The sequence below is a fragment of the Trachemys scripta genome, chromosome 3 (assembly GCF_013100865.1).
Source record: "Trachemys scripta elegans isolate TJP31775 chromosome 3, CAS_Tse_1.0, whole genome shotgun sequence".
NCBI classification, from domain to species: Eukaryota; Metazoa; Chordata; order Testudines; family Emydidae; genus Trachemys; species Trachemys scripta.
Genome location: NC_048300.1, coordinates 59,418,645 through 59,435,622, shown reverse-complemented (window position 1 = coordinate 59,435,622; position 16,978 = coordinate 59,418,645). Strand labels below are relative to the sequence as shown.

General features: G+C 46.1%; 1 protein-coding gene across 3 annotated transcripts in view; it reads right to left on the bottom strand.

The window, feature by feature from the left end:
• MDGA1 (MAM domain containing glycosylphosphatidylinositol anchor 1) overlaps nt 1-16,978 on the bottom strand; it is a 206,810-nt gene that overhangs the window by 115,190 nt on the left and 74,642 nt on the right. For all 3 annotated transcript variants that reach the window (XM_034764818.1, XM_034764819.1, XM_034764820.1), the window contains exons 5-6: nt 12,089-12,285; nt 7,743-7,875 (exon numbers count right to left, since the gene is read on the bottom strand). In XM_034764818.1, coding sequence (XP_034620709.1) covers nt 7,743-7,875; nt 12,089-12,285 — 330 coding nt within the window. The remainder of the gene's footprint in view (nt 1-7,742; nt 7,876-12,088; nt 12,286-16,978) is intronic.

Here is a 16,978-nt window from a genome sequence, read left to right as displayed (position 1 = left end):
AACACAGAAGCAGTGGGGAATCTGGCCCTAAAGCCAGTTCAAGTAACTGTGGCTGCAGATGGACATTACCAGCCAAGATGGCAGAGAAATGGGGAACCAATGCCGAGTTTATTTTCACAATAACAATATCAAAATCCCCTGCACACAGGTTAATTTATATTGCTCTTTCTGTATCAGTTCCCCCTGTCTTTAAATGGGGCCTGCAGACGCCGAGATGGAATAAAAGCTCAGTTACTTGCATTGTGGCTCCTATCTAAGCCTCTGCATACCCCCTGCTGAAAATGTTGTGTAAGTCACTGCAAATATCTCTATGCCTCCTACAGAAACAGCACACAGGAGACTGAGTGGAAGGAATGTTGGCGGGGAAAGATATGAAAATAAAGAGATTCATTGAAATAGGTCATATTAACTTGCTACCAGCTCACCATGGCTTGGGCTCAATGACTCAGGGCCCGATCCAAAGCCCACTGAAGCCAAAAGAAAGATTTCTATAGACTTTAGCGGGCTTTGGTTCAATCTCTAGGCACTTAAGTGGAAAATACAGACAATTATTCCCACACTGTCCCAAAAGCGGATGTCCCTTTCACATGTAACAAGTTACCAAATATAGTAGTCACCCTTCTGTTCAAACCAGAGATACTGGCATAACCCCTCCAAGCCTCAGGTGTTAAAGGGACACACACACGCTGAATGGCATACACATCCATGCCTGTTCTTACAGAGGCTGTGTCTTAACTAGATGAAGAGTTGGGTTAGTTAACACCCAACTGTTGAGTCAACAGTGTGATGCTGTTGCAAAAAAAGCAAACATGATTCTGGGATGCATTAACAGGTGTGTTGTGAGCAAGACACGAGAAGTCATTCTTCCGCTCTACTCTGCTTTGGTTAGGCCTCAGCTGGAGTATTGTGTCCAGTTCTGGGCGCCGCATTTTAAAAAAGATGTGGAGAAATTGGAAAGGGTCCAAAGAAGAGCAACAAGAATGATTAAAGGTCTTGAGAACATGACCTATGAAGGAAGGCTGAAAGAACTGGGTTTGTTTAGTTTGGAAAAGAGAAGACTGAGAGGGGACATGATAGCAGTTTTCAGGTATCTAAAAGGGTGTCATAAGGAGGAGGGAGAGAACTTGTTCACCTTAGCCTCTAAGGATAGAACCAGAAACAATGGGTTTAAACTGCAGCAAGGGAGGTCTAGGTTGGACATTAGGAAAAAGTTCCTAACTGTCAGGGTGGTTAAACACTGGAACAAATTGCCTAGGGAGGTTGTGGAATCTCCGTCTCTGGAGATATTTAAGAGTAGGTTAGATAAATGTCTATCAGGGGTGGTCTAGACAGTATTTGGTCCTGCCATGCGGGCAGGGGACTGGACTCGATGACCTCTCGAGGTCCCTTCCAGTCCTATAATCTATGAATCTATGAATCTATGAATAAAACACATGCCAGCTAAGCCTAACCTCACCCTTTTTCAAAATCTAGCTAAAGGTGTTACCCTGCATGTAGACTAGTCAAAGCATTGAAGTTAGGTCAGGCTGAGGTAGCATGCTAGATGCCAAACCTGCTTAAATCGCTTGGCTGCCAGGATGCATTCTCTGCTCCTCTCCAGCAATGCACCTCCACCAGTAGTGCAGCAGGGCTCAACCAAGGTATTGGCACCTCCGATACCATCACAAAGGTGTCCTTAATTTAACACACAAACTTAGAGACCCCCAAGTTCAGGTGCTGCTCTGAACTTTCTCTTAATCTTTCATCTCTGCATAACAGAGCCAGAAATCTCATGAGAAAGGGCTCTCAGCTCATGAGATTTCTGGCACTCCATGCATTCAGTCTGGTAGGAATATCAAGAGAACCAGCCAAACACGGAAGTGCAGAAGTGCATGGAAAGAGGGTTCTTCTTTCCTCCCACACTGGGTCACTCAGTGCAACTTTAAACAGCTGCAAGATTTCAGAAGCCACTTCGCCCTGCTGGGGACCAGTTCAGGGCAGTGCAGAGTGCAGCTCAGTTTAAAAACAGAAGAATCCAGAAGGGAGTAATGGGTCCCGCCAGTGGCAGAGAAGGGCAAAGGGCCTCCTCCAAGTCAAAAGGCCCAGCTCGGGCGGGAGGAGGAGGAGGAGAGAAGAGAACTACCTTGCAATCTTCCACAAGCCAAAACCTACAGCTAGAGAGGGCTACAGGGCCGCCACAGCCACACAGAGAGGTGAGGAATGGCTAAAGAAAGAGAGGGAGACTTCCCAATCCCCATGGTGGTTTGGGTTTGGATTCAGCTCTCATCAGACCAGTTCACCCCTCCACAGTTATCAGCCTGAAAAGGAGCTTTGGAGCACGTCTGTATTAAGGACATATCCCAAACAACCCACATCATGAGACTCCACTCCATTTCGCAGAGCAGACTCCTGGTATGGACAGAACTTCCCTTGAGGCAAGCACTCTACCTTCCTTCTGACTGCTATGGCCCTGCTGGCGCAGCCCCAAGGGATGAAAGAACAGAACTTGTCCGGATCATGAGTTCCCAAACTGTGGTACATGTGCCACTGGTGGTACAGGAGCTTGTTGAAAGTGGTACGCTGTAAAAGGGTGGTCTTGTCCCCTTTAAAGGGGAGTGGGGCCCAGGACCAGCCAAGCCCTGTTTCATGATATGGCCCCTTTAAGGAAGCAGGTATTCAAGGCAGCAGGAGAATAGGGGCAGGTGTTAAGGAAGCAGCTTAAAGGTTAGGTGACTCCCAGGAGTAGTAGAGGGCAGATAACCTGGATAGAAGAATTGCAGGGGAACATGAGTTAAGAAAGAGGCTCGCTAGAGTGAGAGCCAGAAGGGAGATTGGTGGACTGGGAAAGCCTGCCTAAATCAGAACCCATCCCTAAGAAGGAGGGCTGCGGGGAGGCCTGAAGCAAGGGGAAGAAGTGTGCGAGTCCAAGGACCAAGGGAGGCTCTGTGGAGTGAGGCTGGAATCTGGATTCTGGTGGGCTGGAGAAGCCTGCTTGAATCATGGCACAGCCCCATGAAGGAAGGCTGTGTAGTTCCTTACATAGAGGGCAAGAATTGGGTCCAGGGACCAGAGCAGGAGGAAATCGGTGTGAAAGGTCCTTCAGAGAGGCCCAGGGCTGCAGTGAGACTGGTTCAGCGGGAACTCGAGGGGAGCTGGGAACCTGAAGCATTGGAACAAGAGTGAATTGGAGCTGAAGCTGCCTGGAGTCCAGGCAAGGATCAGGGACGTATTGTCAATAAAAGATGACACCTTTGTGTTATGTTCAGCAATAATCCAAGTAAGAATTAGCAGAAACTTTGAACTTAAATGAGACAAATTAAAACGTCAAGCCAATGGCTTAGTTTAGCAGCATACCAAAATATATCAAGTCATTTGACAAACGTTTTGTGTTACTCAATTACAAGGAAGACATAATAATTGATGATTCTTTTTGATTCACTGTCTAAAAACCTGATGTTTAAAAAATGCTATAATCTTACACTTCAGACTTCAGTAGGAATCTATTTTACTACGAGTCCAGAAATGCTTATGCTAGTAAGGCATAAAAGAAGTGGGCACTAAAAGAAGAAATTTGCTTGTGATACTTCAAATATCACTAAAGAAGTCTGTATATAAGCCAACTAAGTTTGGGAACTGCTGGTCTAGATCATTCATGATCCTGTATCCCAACCACCAGCTCGTGCTAAACACTGTAGCTCCCCTCCTGGTTCTCTGCATGTGTCAAATACATGGTTCTACACACTTGGGGTACAACCCAGATGGCTTCCCCTTTATGACACAGGTGAACAGGTTGGGCAGATTCACAGTGCACACATACACAGCTTCTCGTCTTCTGGATGCTCACATCCTTGTGTTTGGTTTCTTTCATTCCTGCCCTCCCCAGGAACTGATCTCAAAAGCTTTCCTCTGCCTTCTCCACTTCATCTCACGAAAGGCCCTTTAGCGGCCCTTGTCAGCTCCATCACTGGCTCCAGACAGAGCTCAGAAAGCAACCGGCGACAGCACAAAGGCTGAGAGTGCGTTTTAAGTAACGGCCATAATAATGCAAAATAAGACGTTGTTACATATTCATGAAGCCTGATTTAACAGCATCATTATTTCTGCCTCTCCTCTCCCCGGACTCTGCGTTAATGAGCTGTGCTGGATCTCTGAATTACGGCTCATACAAACAAGGCTAGGACGGCTGCTCTCTCCTCCATGCAGGCAGCATAACTTAGCAGCATAACTGCGGCCAGAAAGCTCCGAGCACTGCAGCCTGGTGTCCTGTTTCTAGCAGTGGCCAATGTCCCTCTTGTCACATGCACAGGAAGCACCCAGCCAACTGTGCAAGTGCTGTATATTGGGGGGGGGGGGGACGGGACGGAGGCAGTTGACATCTTTTGCTGCCAACCATAAGGATCAGTTTGAGGCACATGGTTTAATTCCTTTGATTTCTCGGGGCCACAGCTGTAGGTCAGGTCCCTTGAGGGTCCCTCAACCTGGAATTTTGAAAATAAATATCAAATCCAGTGATTAATAGGGAGCAAAAATTATTTGTATATTTGCCAGTGGTGACTTTAGACTCTGAGGGGGCTTCATAAATCCAAAGAGGCCCCTAATAGGGTGGCCTGGCTCATCCTGGATGGACAAATCCCCACAATCTATGCAGACACGACACAGAGTACAAGACCATCCATAAGGCAGCTGCCCTGAGCCAAGAGACCTTCGGTCTTGTCCAACTGAAACTGAATAGTAGTCACCTCCCCTGACACTGAGCTGGTCTTGGCTGGAGTTGCTTCTCCTTGGCAAAGCTGGTAGAAACTGCACTCATGGTCTTGGTAGGGAGTCTCTCCCTCCGGGCAGACCTGGAAGGTGGCAGAGATCAATTACTTTGGGGTTTTTTTGGTGGGGGGAGGGTAGGGAGGCAGTAGTGAAGCATGAGTCAGATCTCGTTCGGGTTCTGGTAAAGATTTTGGGCTATTCTTTTAGTTTACCGGAACTTGTTTGTCCAGCCCTAACTGCTAGAATCCTGTTGAGTGAGGACATGTTCTGTGCAAGGTAACTCAGGAAACGTGACTTCATTGGGCAGCTGCTTCCTCAGGGCAGCTTGTTGGTGAGTGTAACCAGGAGAGGAGGAACCAGGAGTGAAATGGCCACCTGCACATCTCAAGGCAATGCTTCTCCAGCTAGACGGCCTGAACCAGCCCCAGCTCTGGGAGCGGAGATTGGCTCCCATCCTCCTCTAGTCAGCGGATGGAGGGTAACAATATGCAGCTATTGTTATGCAGGAGATGAATCTCATTTATTTGTAACCCGTGGCGATTCCTTTTGTTCTCGGCTCAGAAAAACCTGCTGGCAGAGTCTGCTGTGGAGCGAGGGGACCATTAAAAACAAAGAGTCGCTTTCAATTCCCTTTGAAGTCCAATTTGCTGCAGTAAAACTGCAGGAGAATTAACCAGCTGGACTGCTTAACTTTGCAGAAATCAAGGGAGAAAATGTCAGCCATTCCCCAACCACAGCTGGATCCCAACACGCAGGCTGCAACAAACCGGCCCTGAGACAGGACTGGGTTCTGCAGCCAGACCCACTGGGTCAGCCTCAGAGCTCTAGAACCAAAAAGCATCATCAGGAAGGAGGAGGAGGAGGAGGCAGAAAACTCCTGCAGGGGGAGAATGCACATAGAGAACAGGAATCGAAACTGGTGCTGCAGACATTTGTGCTGCAACCACAACACTTAGCTGCTGCCCAAGATAATCGAAGAGCCAAGCCAGGGGGGAAAAAAAAAAAAAAAGATTCCTAACCATCAGGGCCAAGCTTTGGACTCCCTGGCAGGGAGAAGTACAGATCTGCACCACAGTTAGTCAGTAGCAAGGGACCCCTTATGAATCATAGGAGCCACTTTTATAGCCAAACGGCAAAGGAGCAGCAAACAAGCTGGGGAAAGAAGATTCTCTGACCTGACCCAACGCTTCCCCTCAAAGGTCCATACTATTTGGGTCTATAAATACTTAAAGATTGATTTCCACGCACCTCTGTGCTCCCTGAGTTTTTCTCCAGGTGCAGAAGCAAAGACATCATGAGTAAGGCTGTTCAGAATTCTGGACACAGCCAATGCTACAAGGAAGTTACTAATGCATGAGCAGAAGAGGGGAGGAAGAGATTTATGCAAGATCAGAGAGAATCTAAAAAATTATTCACACATATACAGAGAAAGACTTTATATCTGTGTTTGTATAAATATGAATACGTATCTATATATAGCAAGAGAGCTACACACATCTGCTGTATGGGCCAAATGTTGATCTGGTGCAAGTGGCTAAGAAGTTGAGTCAATTTACCCATGTACTGCACATGTACTGGTACCAGATCGGATCAGCTTGAAAACCTTGCTTCCTTGTTCACTCAATAAAAGGGCTGAAATGAAAAGAAGGATGCTTTCTTCGCATTTATCTGGGGAGCGTGGTTCTGAAGGAGAATTAGAGTCTATAAATCTACAAACATATCATCTCAGAAGTCAGAACTAGAAGAGCTGTATGAGGCCCCATTCCCCTGGACTAGCGAAGGACTGTGTCTTATAATGAATGCTCTACTGTTCTGTCCACTCTAGTTTGAGAGGACTCAAGTGCTGGGGCTTCCATCTTTTGAGACAGTTGCAGAGATCTCACTGTTAGGAGCATTTCCCCCTAATATTTAACCTAGGTTTTTCTTTTCTTCGGGTATTTAATTATTTATACATAAAAACATGTTCATTGTCTCAGCCCCTAGGCTCAGTTAGATCAATACACATAATTTTCTACAGTATTAACTATTTCTCATCAACTGTTGGCACCATCAAGAGTTCTGGCTTCGTTGTACAGAGATGACACAAGGGATGTAAACTACTTTGTATTATATTAGAGCTAGGTGAATAATTCAAACAAATACATTACATGACATTACATCACATTACAGAAATGAGTTCAGGCTCTTCTTTGATCACAGAATATCCCAAAGCAAAAAAAAAAAAAAAAAGCAATTTTCTCATATTTATTCATTATTTAAAATAATTTGACAATGTTTTGCTTTTTAGGGTTTTTTTTTAATCTATTGGTTGTGACCAGCTATCTACAAGGATTTGATGTACAATAGTCAGTTGTTAATTAGTAATGGACCTCTCTGAATGATCACATGATATTTTTTCTGTTCCTTGACTGGATGATCACTCAAGCATTCCTGTCATGAACATTTGTGCATGTGGTTGTGAAATTTGTTTTGATATCTGCTTTCCACAGACTGCTGTGCCAGTAGAACTTGATGGCTTGAATGCTTTCAGAAAACAGCCACACGAGGGGTGTGAATCAGGGTAGAGCAAAGTCATCCAAATATTGTATGGAGTATTTGTGGGAAAGTTCATGCAGCATTTTCCCAGATATCAACTGTACAAAAAGCAAATCAGAAAAGTTGCTTTTATTTTTGTAAAAAGTTGGCTAGTTAAAAATCTACATAGTTCCCTCAACACCCAAATAGAGACTGTTCTCATGACATCCCACCAGCCACGGTAACTGAGAGCTCACAAGAATTCCAAGGACTGCTGGACACCTCCTGCTCCAACTCTTTGTTTGGTTCATGCTAAGTTTTGTATTGTGGACTTGATCCCATGCCTACTGAAGTCAGTGGGAGTCTAGCCACTAACTTTAATAGGTATTGGATTGGATCCCACTTCACCAGACCTTGGGAGGAGGACAGCTGTTCAGCAAGCAAGAGGTGCTCAGGGCCCAAAGGCATTTCTGTTGCTGCTCTCTTACCTGTTGTGTTAGTGAGCTGGAAAGTGATTGACTTGTCCAGGATGCCGCAGACATTCCGGACGGACACCTGACACGTGTAACTGGCATAATCCTGCGGCCTCAGGTTTTTCAGCTTCAGAACTTTGGTTTCACCCTGGGAGTTTGGAAAGAAGGGGAACAGAGTAACTGAATGACAGATGAACAATGAACAGCTTTCAGCTACAAATCCGTGATCTGATTCTGAGAAGTGCTGATCAATGGGAGTTGTGAGCGCTCAGGACCTCTCTGGATCAGCCCCTCATTCCTTTGTAAAAGAAGCAATAAAGTGTTCGTGGTGATAATTCCAACACTAGGCATTCTCTAAATAAATTAAATAAACAAACAGAATCAGCAGCACTACCATGTAACCTGGAAGCATTACTGAGCAGCTTTATAGATTATCTCTTGTCAATTGCTGTCAGGATCATCTTGCAGGATTGAAAGGCTCTTAACTACTTAGAGCTAGATTCTGATCTCACACTGGGATATCCAGCAGTCGCTCTAGTCAGTGGAGTCACAATGTCATAAAACCAGGGTAACCAAGATCAGATTCCAGCCCTTAGTCTTTTAATACTTGGCTAAATATATGCTCAACAGTTAAACTGTAAAAATTTGCAGTAGAGGAAAAAAGAGTAATTAAGAGAAATATTAAAAGAAATGATCAAACCTTTCTTTTCCCTTTGCTCAAGATTCTACTCTCATTTACACGGATATATTTCCAGAGTAACGACACTGTCTTTAATGGAGTTGCCCTGGATTTTTCATAGAAGTGTAACTAAAATCAGATTCTGGCACGGTCAGTCATTGGCACACAGCAGAACCAGAATAACTCTGTTAAATTCACATGATATGGGTTCTGTATATTTATATTTATGAGACATGCATATGGGAAGTTCTGAGATGCACCCCATGGTTTGCACCCTCTAACTCGTATGCCTTTATGACAGTTTGCCTTCGTCCTTTTATTTGTGTAAATCTCTTTTTACAGATTTTTTAAAATAAAAATCTGTAAACGTGAAACGATATCAGCTTGACAAATCCTCCCGAGATGACTGCCTGGGACAGGACATGGAGCTCACAAACATTAATATACATTGAACATGTAGTATCTGACCTGAGTGAATTAGAAGATAAATTCCTAGGAGACCAATACCCAAGTGAAAAACACTTCCCTGGAGATCCGTTGCTATGCTGCATGAACAAGGGCATTTACAATGTGCATGTCAACTAGTGATTTACACATGGTTCATATGCATCCAGTTTATTGATCAGTAGACATAGGGTCGGGTAAACGTGTATAAACTTAGATTGTAAATCAGTTTACAAAAGCATAAACTGTTAAGCCTTTAGCTCATTTGTAAAATGTCAGCCATCTAAACCTTATACTGACACCAGTGTATCTGGCCTGCCTGGCTGAGAATACAACAGTACAAGTGTAACTGAACTGTGATTTGTTAAACATGAGGCTTCTGAGCAACAAGACTGATTCTGCTATCACACCAGTTTTACATCCATGTAACTTTGCTAACTTCAATTTCTGGCTTAAGCCAGTAGAAAGAAGAGGAGAATCAGGGCACCTCTGCATAAACAGGGCAATCCTACACCACTTTCCCTCTAGCTGGCATTTGTAGGAATGACCCATGCTGGCAGGGACGTCCCTTGACAGGAACCCACAGACAACACAGAAGAGAATTTCTTTGAGCTGTGAGTGCACTTTTCCACAGCCTAAGATCTCACCATTATCCAGTTTCTACAGACAGTCAGCCTCAGACTCCCTGAAAAGGTGATGTTCTAAGGCCTGTAATTTCCTTACTGGACATTAGACAGCACTGGACTAGACAGAAAATCCCCTCAAGACCAAAGTAGTAGCACTGACCTACAGCATTTTTTTTTTAAATCTATCACAGACCCACAGTGCTGTGCTCTCTCTGTCCCCATCTCTCTTTCAGTTTTTCTTCCAACTGCCCATTTCCATGGCATGCAGGGAAAGCTTGTTTCAATAAACTATGAATAATGCCTCAATAACTGACAGGTTGCCTGGGGCGTGGCTCAAAAAAAAAAAAAAATCAAAACTGGCCAGAATCTGCTCCGGGCCCAGTTGCAGGGGGCTTGGGTTGGCAGAGAGATGTGAGGGATGAAGCTGTCCTCTCAAGAACTACCCTTTCGCCCTCTCCTCCTCATTGCCTCATGGCATCGTTCTGCCTCATTAACCAACTTCAGCAGTGTCAGCAAGGCAGTCACTGAGGGGCATTGAAATCCATAGCAGACTTTAGGGCACCATTTCCCAGAATGCTTTGGAATGCAGACTACCCAAGAGCATTCCCTTCCACTGCCACTACAGTTGCAGAGAAGAAAAACACTGGGACTTGAGGGGCAATGTGTGGAGGGAGAAGGAAACAAGCATAAGAAAGCGTGAGGATTTTGACCTGCACATTAAGGTGGGGGGGTGGGGAAAAGAGAGAAACAGACAGAGAGGGAGAGTACATGTGTATTTGGGATGCACATGCTGCCATTTGGAAAAGCTCTTCATTATTAGTACTGTCAGTTCCAGCAATTACAAACACCCATGCATATTCCCAAACAAAAATACTCTTCATAAATAGGTTTCAGAGTGGTAGCCATGTTAGTTTGTATCAACAAAAAGAACGAGGAGTAGTTGTGGCACCTTAGAGACTAACAAATTTATTTGGGCATAAGCTAAAACCCACTTCATCAGATGCATGGAGTGGAAAATACAGTAGGAATATATATATATATATATATATGTGTGTGTCTGTGTGTGCATGTGTGTATACACACACACACACACACACAGAACATGAAAAGATGGAGGTTGCCATACCAACTCTAACGAGACAAATTAATTAATGTGGGCTATTATCAGCAGGAGTAAAAAAAACTTTTGTAGTGATAATCAGGATGGCCCATTTCAAACAGTTGACAAGAAGATGTGAGTAACAGTAGGGGGGAAATTAGCATGGGGAAATAGTTTTTAGTTTGTGTAATGACCCATCCACTCACAGTCTTTATTCAAGCCTAATTTAATGGTGTCCAGTTTGCAAATTAATTCCAATTCAGTTTCTCGTTGGAGTCTGTTTTGGAAGCTTTCTTGTTGAAGAATTGTGACTTTTAGGTCTGTAATTGAGTGTCCAGGGAGGCTGAAATGTTCTCCGACTGGTTTTTGAATGTTATAATTCTTGACGTCTGATTTGTGTCCATTTATTCTTTTGTGTAGAGACTGTCTGTTTTGGCCAATATGCACTGATTTGTCTCGTTAGAGTTGGTATGGCAACCTCCATCTTTTCATGTTCTGTGTGTGTGTGTGTGTGTATCTTCCTACTCTATTTTCCACTCCATGCATCTGATGAAGTGGGTTTTAGCCCACGAAAGCTTATACCCAAATAAATTTGTTAGTCTCTAAGATGCCACAAGTACTCCTCGTTCTTTCTTCATAAATAGGAAGCGTATGGTATCCAATCAGAAACAGAGAACCAATCACATGGCTTGCTCAGTGAATCATCTCAACCATTCAAATTAATTTCCACAAACTCTTCATTTAATGTTAGGAGTAACTGACACAAACATGAAAACCTTGGCCTGCTCACAGGCAGTTTGCCAAAAGGAAAAAGGGCTAAAAATCTGTTGGCTGTGAACAGTGCACACGACTCTAGGAGCGAACCTGATGAGCAGAGAAGGGGTATTGTCATCAGCATGAGTGTAGCAATGGGAGGCTAGGGGACGTGCAGCTGGAGAGATGGGAGGACAGGGGAAGAATACCAGGGGCCTATGGACTGGATTCCATTTCTTTCTTTAAGGAACATAACCAAACAGAATAACCTGGCCTGGATTCCTGAGGTTTCCTACCTAGCCATCCTTGGCTCCATCCCCAAAGAGGCCGCAGTGCCCCTCGGGCACAGGCGTCATTCTGACAGTGGGACAAGAAATTCCCAGCTACAATCCTCCCTCTTGCTCCACTCCTCTCCCTTGGTCTACATCAAACACTTTAGGGGAAGGCCTGCAGGCAGAGGAGTCCTCTTGACCCATCACTGACCTCTGTATTGGGAGTGCTCCTTGCAATCCACACTTCTCCTACCACCCTCTCCTTAGTATATGCAACAAGCCAAGCAAGGAGCGAGAAGCATCACCCACAGACAATAAACTCTGCAGGGATCCTGGATTACTGGGGAACCTGGTGGGTGCCAGGAGGAGGACAACATTTCCCCTCCTGGCATGGTAGGGATGGACCCATGACGATCTTCAGGCCCTGGTGGGTGGTTTGCCAACACAAGCCAGTGGTGGGGTTTGGGAGTGGGTGATGTCTCTCTCACCTGTGTGTAGAGTGGCTCATAGATATCCACTCCATTATCCTGGCTGTGGGAGAGTGTCTCAGCACCCCGTTTCCAGATGAAGCGAGCGGGAGGGTTAGAGTTGACTGTGCACCGGAGGAAGACCGTCTTCTCCTGGTAGAAACTGCCACGTACATCGCTGATGGTTTGGTGGATGGTGAGAATGGGCTCGTCTAGATCTGGAAGGGAGGGGGGGCGGAAGGTCCGCGGGGGCCATTAGCAAGGTTCAGGCCAAGGTACACACAGCCTGGTGAGCAGACAAAGCTCCAAGAGGGAGGAGAAGAGGGAAACCCCTCCACACACACACACGCACACACACACACACAAACGCGCAGTCAGCCAAAGAAAACACTAAGCTAGAAGCGGACCTGACTCAACACATGGCACCTGAAGGGAATTGATGGGAGAAACCAACCTTCTCCAGTCCACTCCACAACATTTCAGGAGCAGGAAATAAGCTCTAATTTGCAGCCTTCAGTTGGCAGTAGATTAATTGAATGGCTATCTGACAGGACCACAATGTCATCATTCACACTCCCAGATCACCTCCCCGATCTCAATCCTCTGTTCTATCTGCTAGGCAAAGGGCTCCAAACCCCAGGAACTCTCCTCCCCCACCCTTGTTCCCCTCTGCTCCCACCCTTCACTTCCGTGGCCTCTGTCCCCGAACAGGAAGGGATTTTTTCTGGGAAGTTGGAGCTATACCCTTTTCTTGGACATGGCCAAATAATGCAAAAAAACATGAAAAACCCTAAAGCTGAAGAGAAAATGGGAACAACAGATGGACAGAGATGGAGATTCATCTCACAGACAGGAAAGAGTCTGGTGGAATGTCAACCATGGGAACATGGGATGTAAGAACACAGGAACATCTGGATGCAGCCTCTTCTGTCCCATTAAAAGTGTACCCCAAACCCTTCTTCCTATTACCATGTGCACGGATCCTCTCTCCCTTCACCATCCCCTCCACCCCCTATTAAAAAAGCACTGTAAATATCTTCTTCCCCTACCCCCAAAATATCCATTAGACTGTCCCCTTCTCTCTCCCCTCCCTAGAAAAAACACCCTCCCAAGTCCTCTCTCACTTCCCCTGCACCAAAATCATGTTAGTCTCTGCCCTCTCAGTGATGGGATTAACCTTTAATTTGAGAAGCTCTGAAGAAGAGTCCTGCAGAAAGTCCCATTTGGGGAGCTCCCCATGCTGGCAGGCTTCGCCCACTGCAACCTTCCTGCTAGAAAGGGGCTTCTCAAACTGTGCCCCTGTGCTGTGAGGGGCTGGTGTGGGAGCAGAAAGGGGAGATGGGTCTTCCTTAGACAAAGGGGCTCCCAGACTTCAACAGCTGGAGAACCCCTGGACTAGAACATCAGACAGCATCACCGTTGAGGTTAATTGACATTCAGGCCCCGTTTAAAGTTGTACTAATTTGGAGAGATGGGGCCAAACTGGACTTCTGACTCTGACATGCCCCCAACCCCTCTCTCACACACCCCTATGTTTTGAGGGGAGGGTGGCCACTGAGCTTAGTGGAGCGACTCTGGATATCCCCCCATCACCAAGCTCAGAAACAGGCCCCAGCTTGACTGTGAATGCTACATCTGAGGTAACTATCGGGTAAAACTCATGCACACTGCCTTCATTTGTGCCTCACTGTGACCTCCTCTGCCCCAGAGCCTATGAAGGGAAAGGATGCATTCCCATCACTCCTTGTTCTTACATGTCACTGGATTTTAAAATATTGGTTCAGATGTTTGCAAGTTTGGAAATCTGGCTACAGAGGGAAAAGATTAATCGCTGTTAATGCGCTCTCTGACTAGCATGCCTTCCCCACAGAGATGTGTGCATGGACCAGTCTATTTACATATTTTAATGAGGCATGTGTTCTGAGGACAGCATTTATAATGGGAGCCAAGATTTGTTAGCCTGACAGCACCATGGCTCAGAGACATGAGCAGAACTGTTAGCTGAATGACAGAAAAAGAGAGAAGAAAAATAAAGAAGAGACCCTTCTCTATACATGTTGTTAACAGGAGAGCTAACGAATTTTATACTATCCTTCCCATCATCCATGACCCTGGGCAGAGCCTACACCACTCCACTCGTCCATTTCCTTTCTTTATCCCTCAAGACATTAGAAGACTTGAGTTACAGCTAACATCCTTCCAGCCTGACCATGCTTAGTCAACTGGAAGCAAGGGGGTCACTATTACGATAGGAGATGTTCCTCCAACTCCCATGGATAGAGCACACCAGTTCCCCAGAACTCCCCAGCCCCCGTCCATTTGTGCTCTCCCCATGGTAGTGCAGAGCGCTATCTTCCTTTATATTCCTAGATTTCCTCCTTCAAACCCTCTTTTAATAGCTGCCAGCCCTTGGTACAGCCCTCCTGAGAGAAGCTACAATAAGAACCAAGGAAACACATATGTCCCCGGCGTACAGTAACGCCGCTGAAATCAATAGAGTTGCACCAGGGATACATTTAGCACTGACCCAACCGCATGGAATGCTTCAGTAACAGCATCTCCCTCTTTCCATTCGTCTTCCCTTTCCCCAGCATGGAACCGCTCCAGGCAGCAGCATCCCTGCCTAGTGCAGCGAGACCTAGGAATTTTCTGCTGGCAACTGCAGCTTCCTAGATCCCCCTGCCCAGAAGGCTGGTTGGCAGCCATTGATACTCAGCTGCACACCACCTTGCTTTCTCCTTAAAGGAAGACCTGCTTTAGTGAAAGTCAAAGGATGGGGAGCTCTGGAAGATCTGGGTGCATAAATGACAACTACACCCTGCATCCATGAGATTCGGCCTCTTTAGGGCTTCAGTCTCCAGATCAGTTTAGAGCTTTCTTCTCGTGAAAGCAAATTGCCCTCAGAACCAGGCCAGGCACATACTAAGCATGACAAGGCCAAATCCATGCCTGGTGCAATTCCCTGACTTCAGGAGAGCGACACTAAGGGTGGATGTGGCCCAGACTGTGCTTGTGTTTTGCTCTTTCCATAATCCACTTGATCTTGACTCAAGAGAGACTGACACCTCCCAGCCCTCACCAAACCAGGACAGGGAGCTGCCAGCCTTCTGATTCCGGACCAAGGCAGTGGGATAATTCACTGCAGGCTACTGTACCCACCTTGGAACCATCTGCATGTGCCTAATGGAGCTCCCCAGGCAATCTGCAATACATCCTACTGAATGTTCCAGAGCGCACCAGTGAGCACCAGGGCTGGCCACTGAGGACACTAAAACTAAGAACAGCATTGAGATTATGGGGACTATTTCAAGAAGGGTATGGTTTGAAATTCTGTCTCAGCCAGCTAAAGGCTGGCCCTGGTGATCCCTCAGCTGACTACCTGATCTTTCCTAACTGCTCCCTTTTCTATACAGCAAATACTGAAAGAAAGCAGACTCTTCTCCCAGAAAACACACAAACAGAAGAGATGCATTACCAAGTCCATGTACAGAGTAGATGTTAGTATCAGAAAGCCCTTGGCCACCCCATTGGCCCCACAGTTCTAAAGGTCAGAGATGCATGAGGAACCACAGGACTCTACATCACCCTACTTACAAACTGCACCCCAGATGCAAAGGGACCTCCCACAACTTACAATGCTCATATCAAGAGTCTTTCCACAATCCCATTCCTAAAGACACATAGGCCTGGATAAGCTGCTATGCCATGGTCTGAGAAAACCAAAGTTCCCTTTGTAGGGGAGCAATTAAATGCCTGAACTGTAGATGTGGAAGTGGAAGGGTGGACAAGCCAAGAGTTCCTAGATGGTTTGGGAACTTCTCAGAGCAAAGACAGCTGGAATCCATGGAGAAACAGTGACCCCACCCACAGCAGCATTAGCTGCAGGAGGAGTTACATATGTCCCCTGCCTAAGTAGTAGGATGGTACTCACCCAACACTGCCCCAGTGGGGTGAAGGAGTGGGGCAAGGTAAGGGAGGAGAGAAACTCAAACCAAAGCAGAAGGTAACAGTCAAAGCTGATTTAAAATAGGAACCTGCCCAGGCTGCAAAATACAGTTCTGGATCCTGACTCTCCCAAAGTTGTGGGGGTGCTCAGGCCAATCTCTAATGTAAACCTTTACTTAATGTTTAATTAGACCCTCAGAACTGAGGTCAGTGAGGACCTTGGTTTGGAGCCATTAAGATTTGAAGGGAACCGCATCAGTCGATGGCCCCAGGCAATGAGCAGAATTCCCACCACACAAGACAGCAGCTTGATGGGAGTCTGTGCTGTACTGTGCCTGCTTATTCTCCGCAAAGCAGAAAGTGTCTGCCTAGTAAAGTTCCCTCAAAATCGTGCTGGGTTCCAGGTCTTTGGTCTCTCCCACAAGGGGGTATCCACCCGACAGCAACACAACCCCAGTCTAACCTTCATCACAGCTGGCCACAACAGTCCATGTATAAATGTTGCCCCCCACAAGGGGTAATAAGTGGAATCTCCAAGGTGAGAGAGACCCAGGTAGAGCAGTAAAAGGCCAGAGGAATTTCAGATTAGCTCTCTTCCTTTATGGCTTAAATTGAGGGATTCTTGGCTTCCCTCATACGCTCACCCCTTATTTAGCTATTCATAATTCAGCCTCATCAGGGGCATCCCAGAATCCTTTCCTCTGTTCCGACAGTGCTTCAGATGAGGCACAGTGGGAATCAGTGCAATGGTTTCTGGGGCATTCCAGACATCTGAGGTGGATCCAGTTTGGAGTGGAGAGCAAGTCAATGTTGAAAAGGAGAAAAACAAAAGGTAACAGAAGCCAAACACGCTCACCAGCCCAGACAAGCACTGGGGACCTTTGGAGGGGATCATGGTCCCTGGGCTGAGAGGGGTTGGTATAGACAGACAAAGTCATCCTGCCCCACAAAGGGTCTAACATCCCA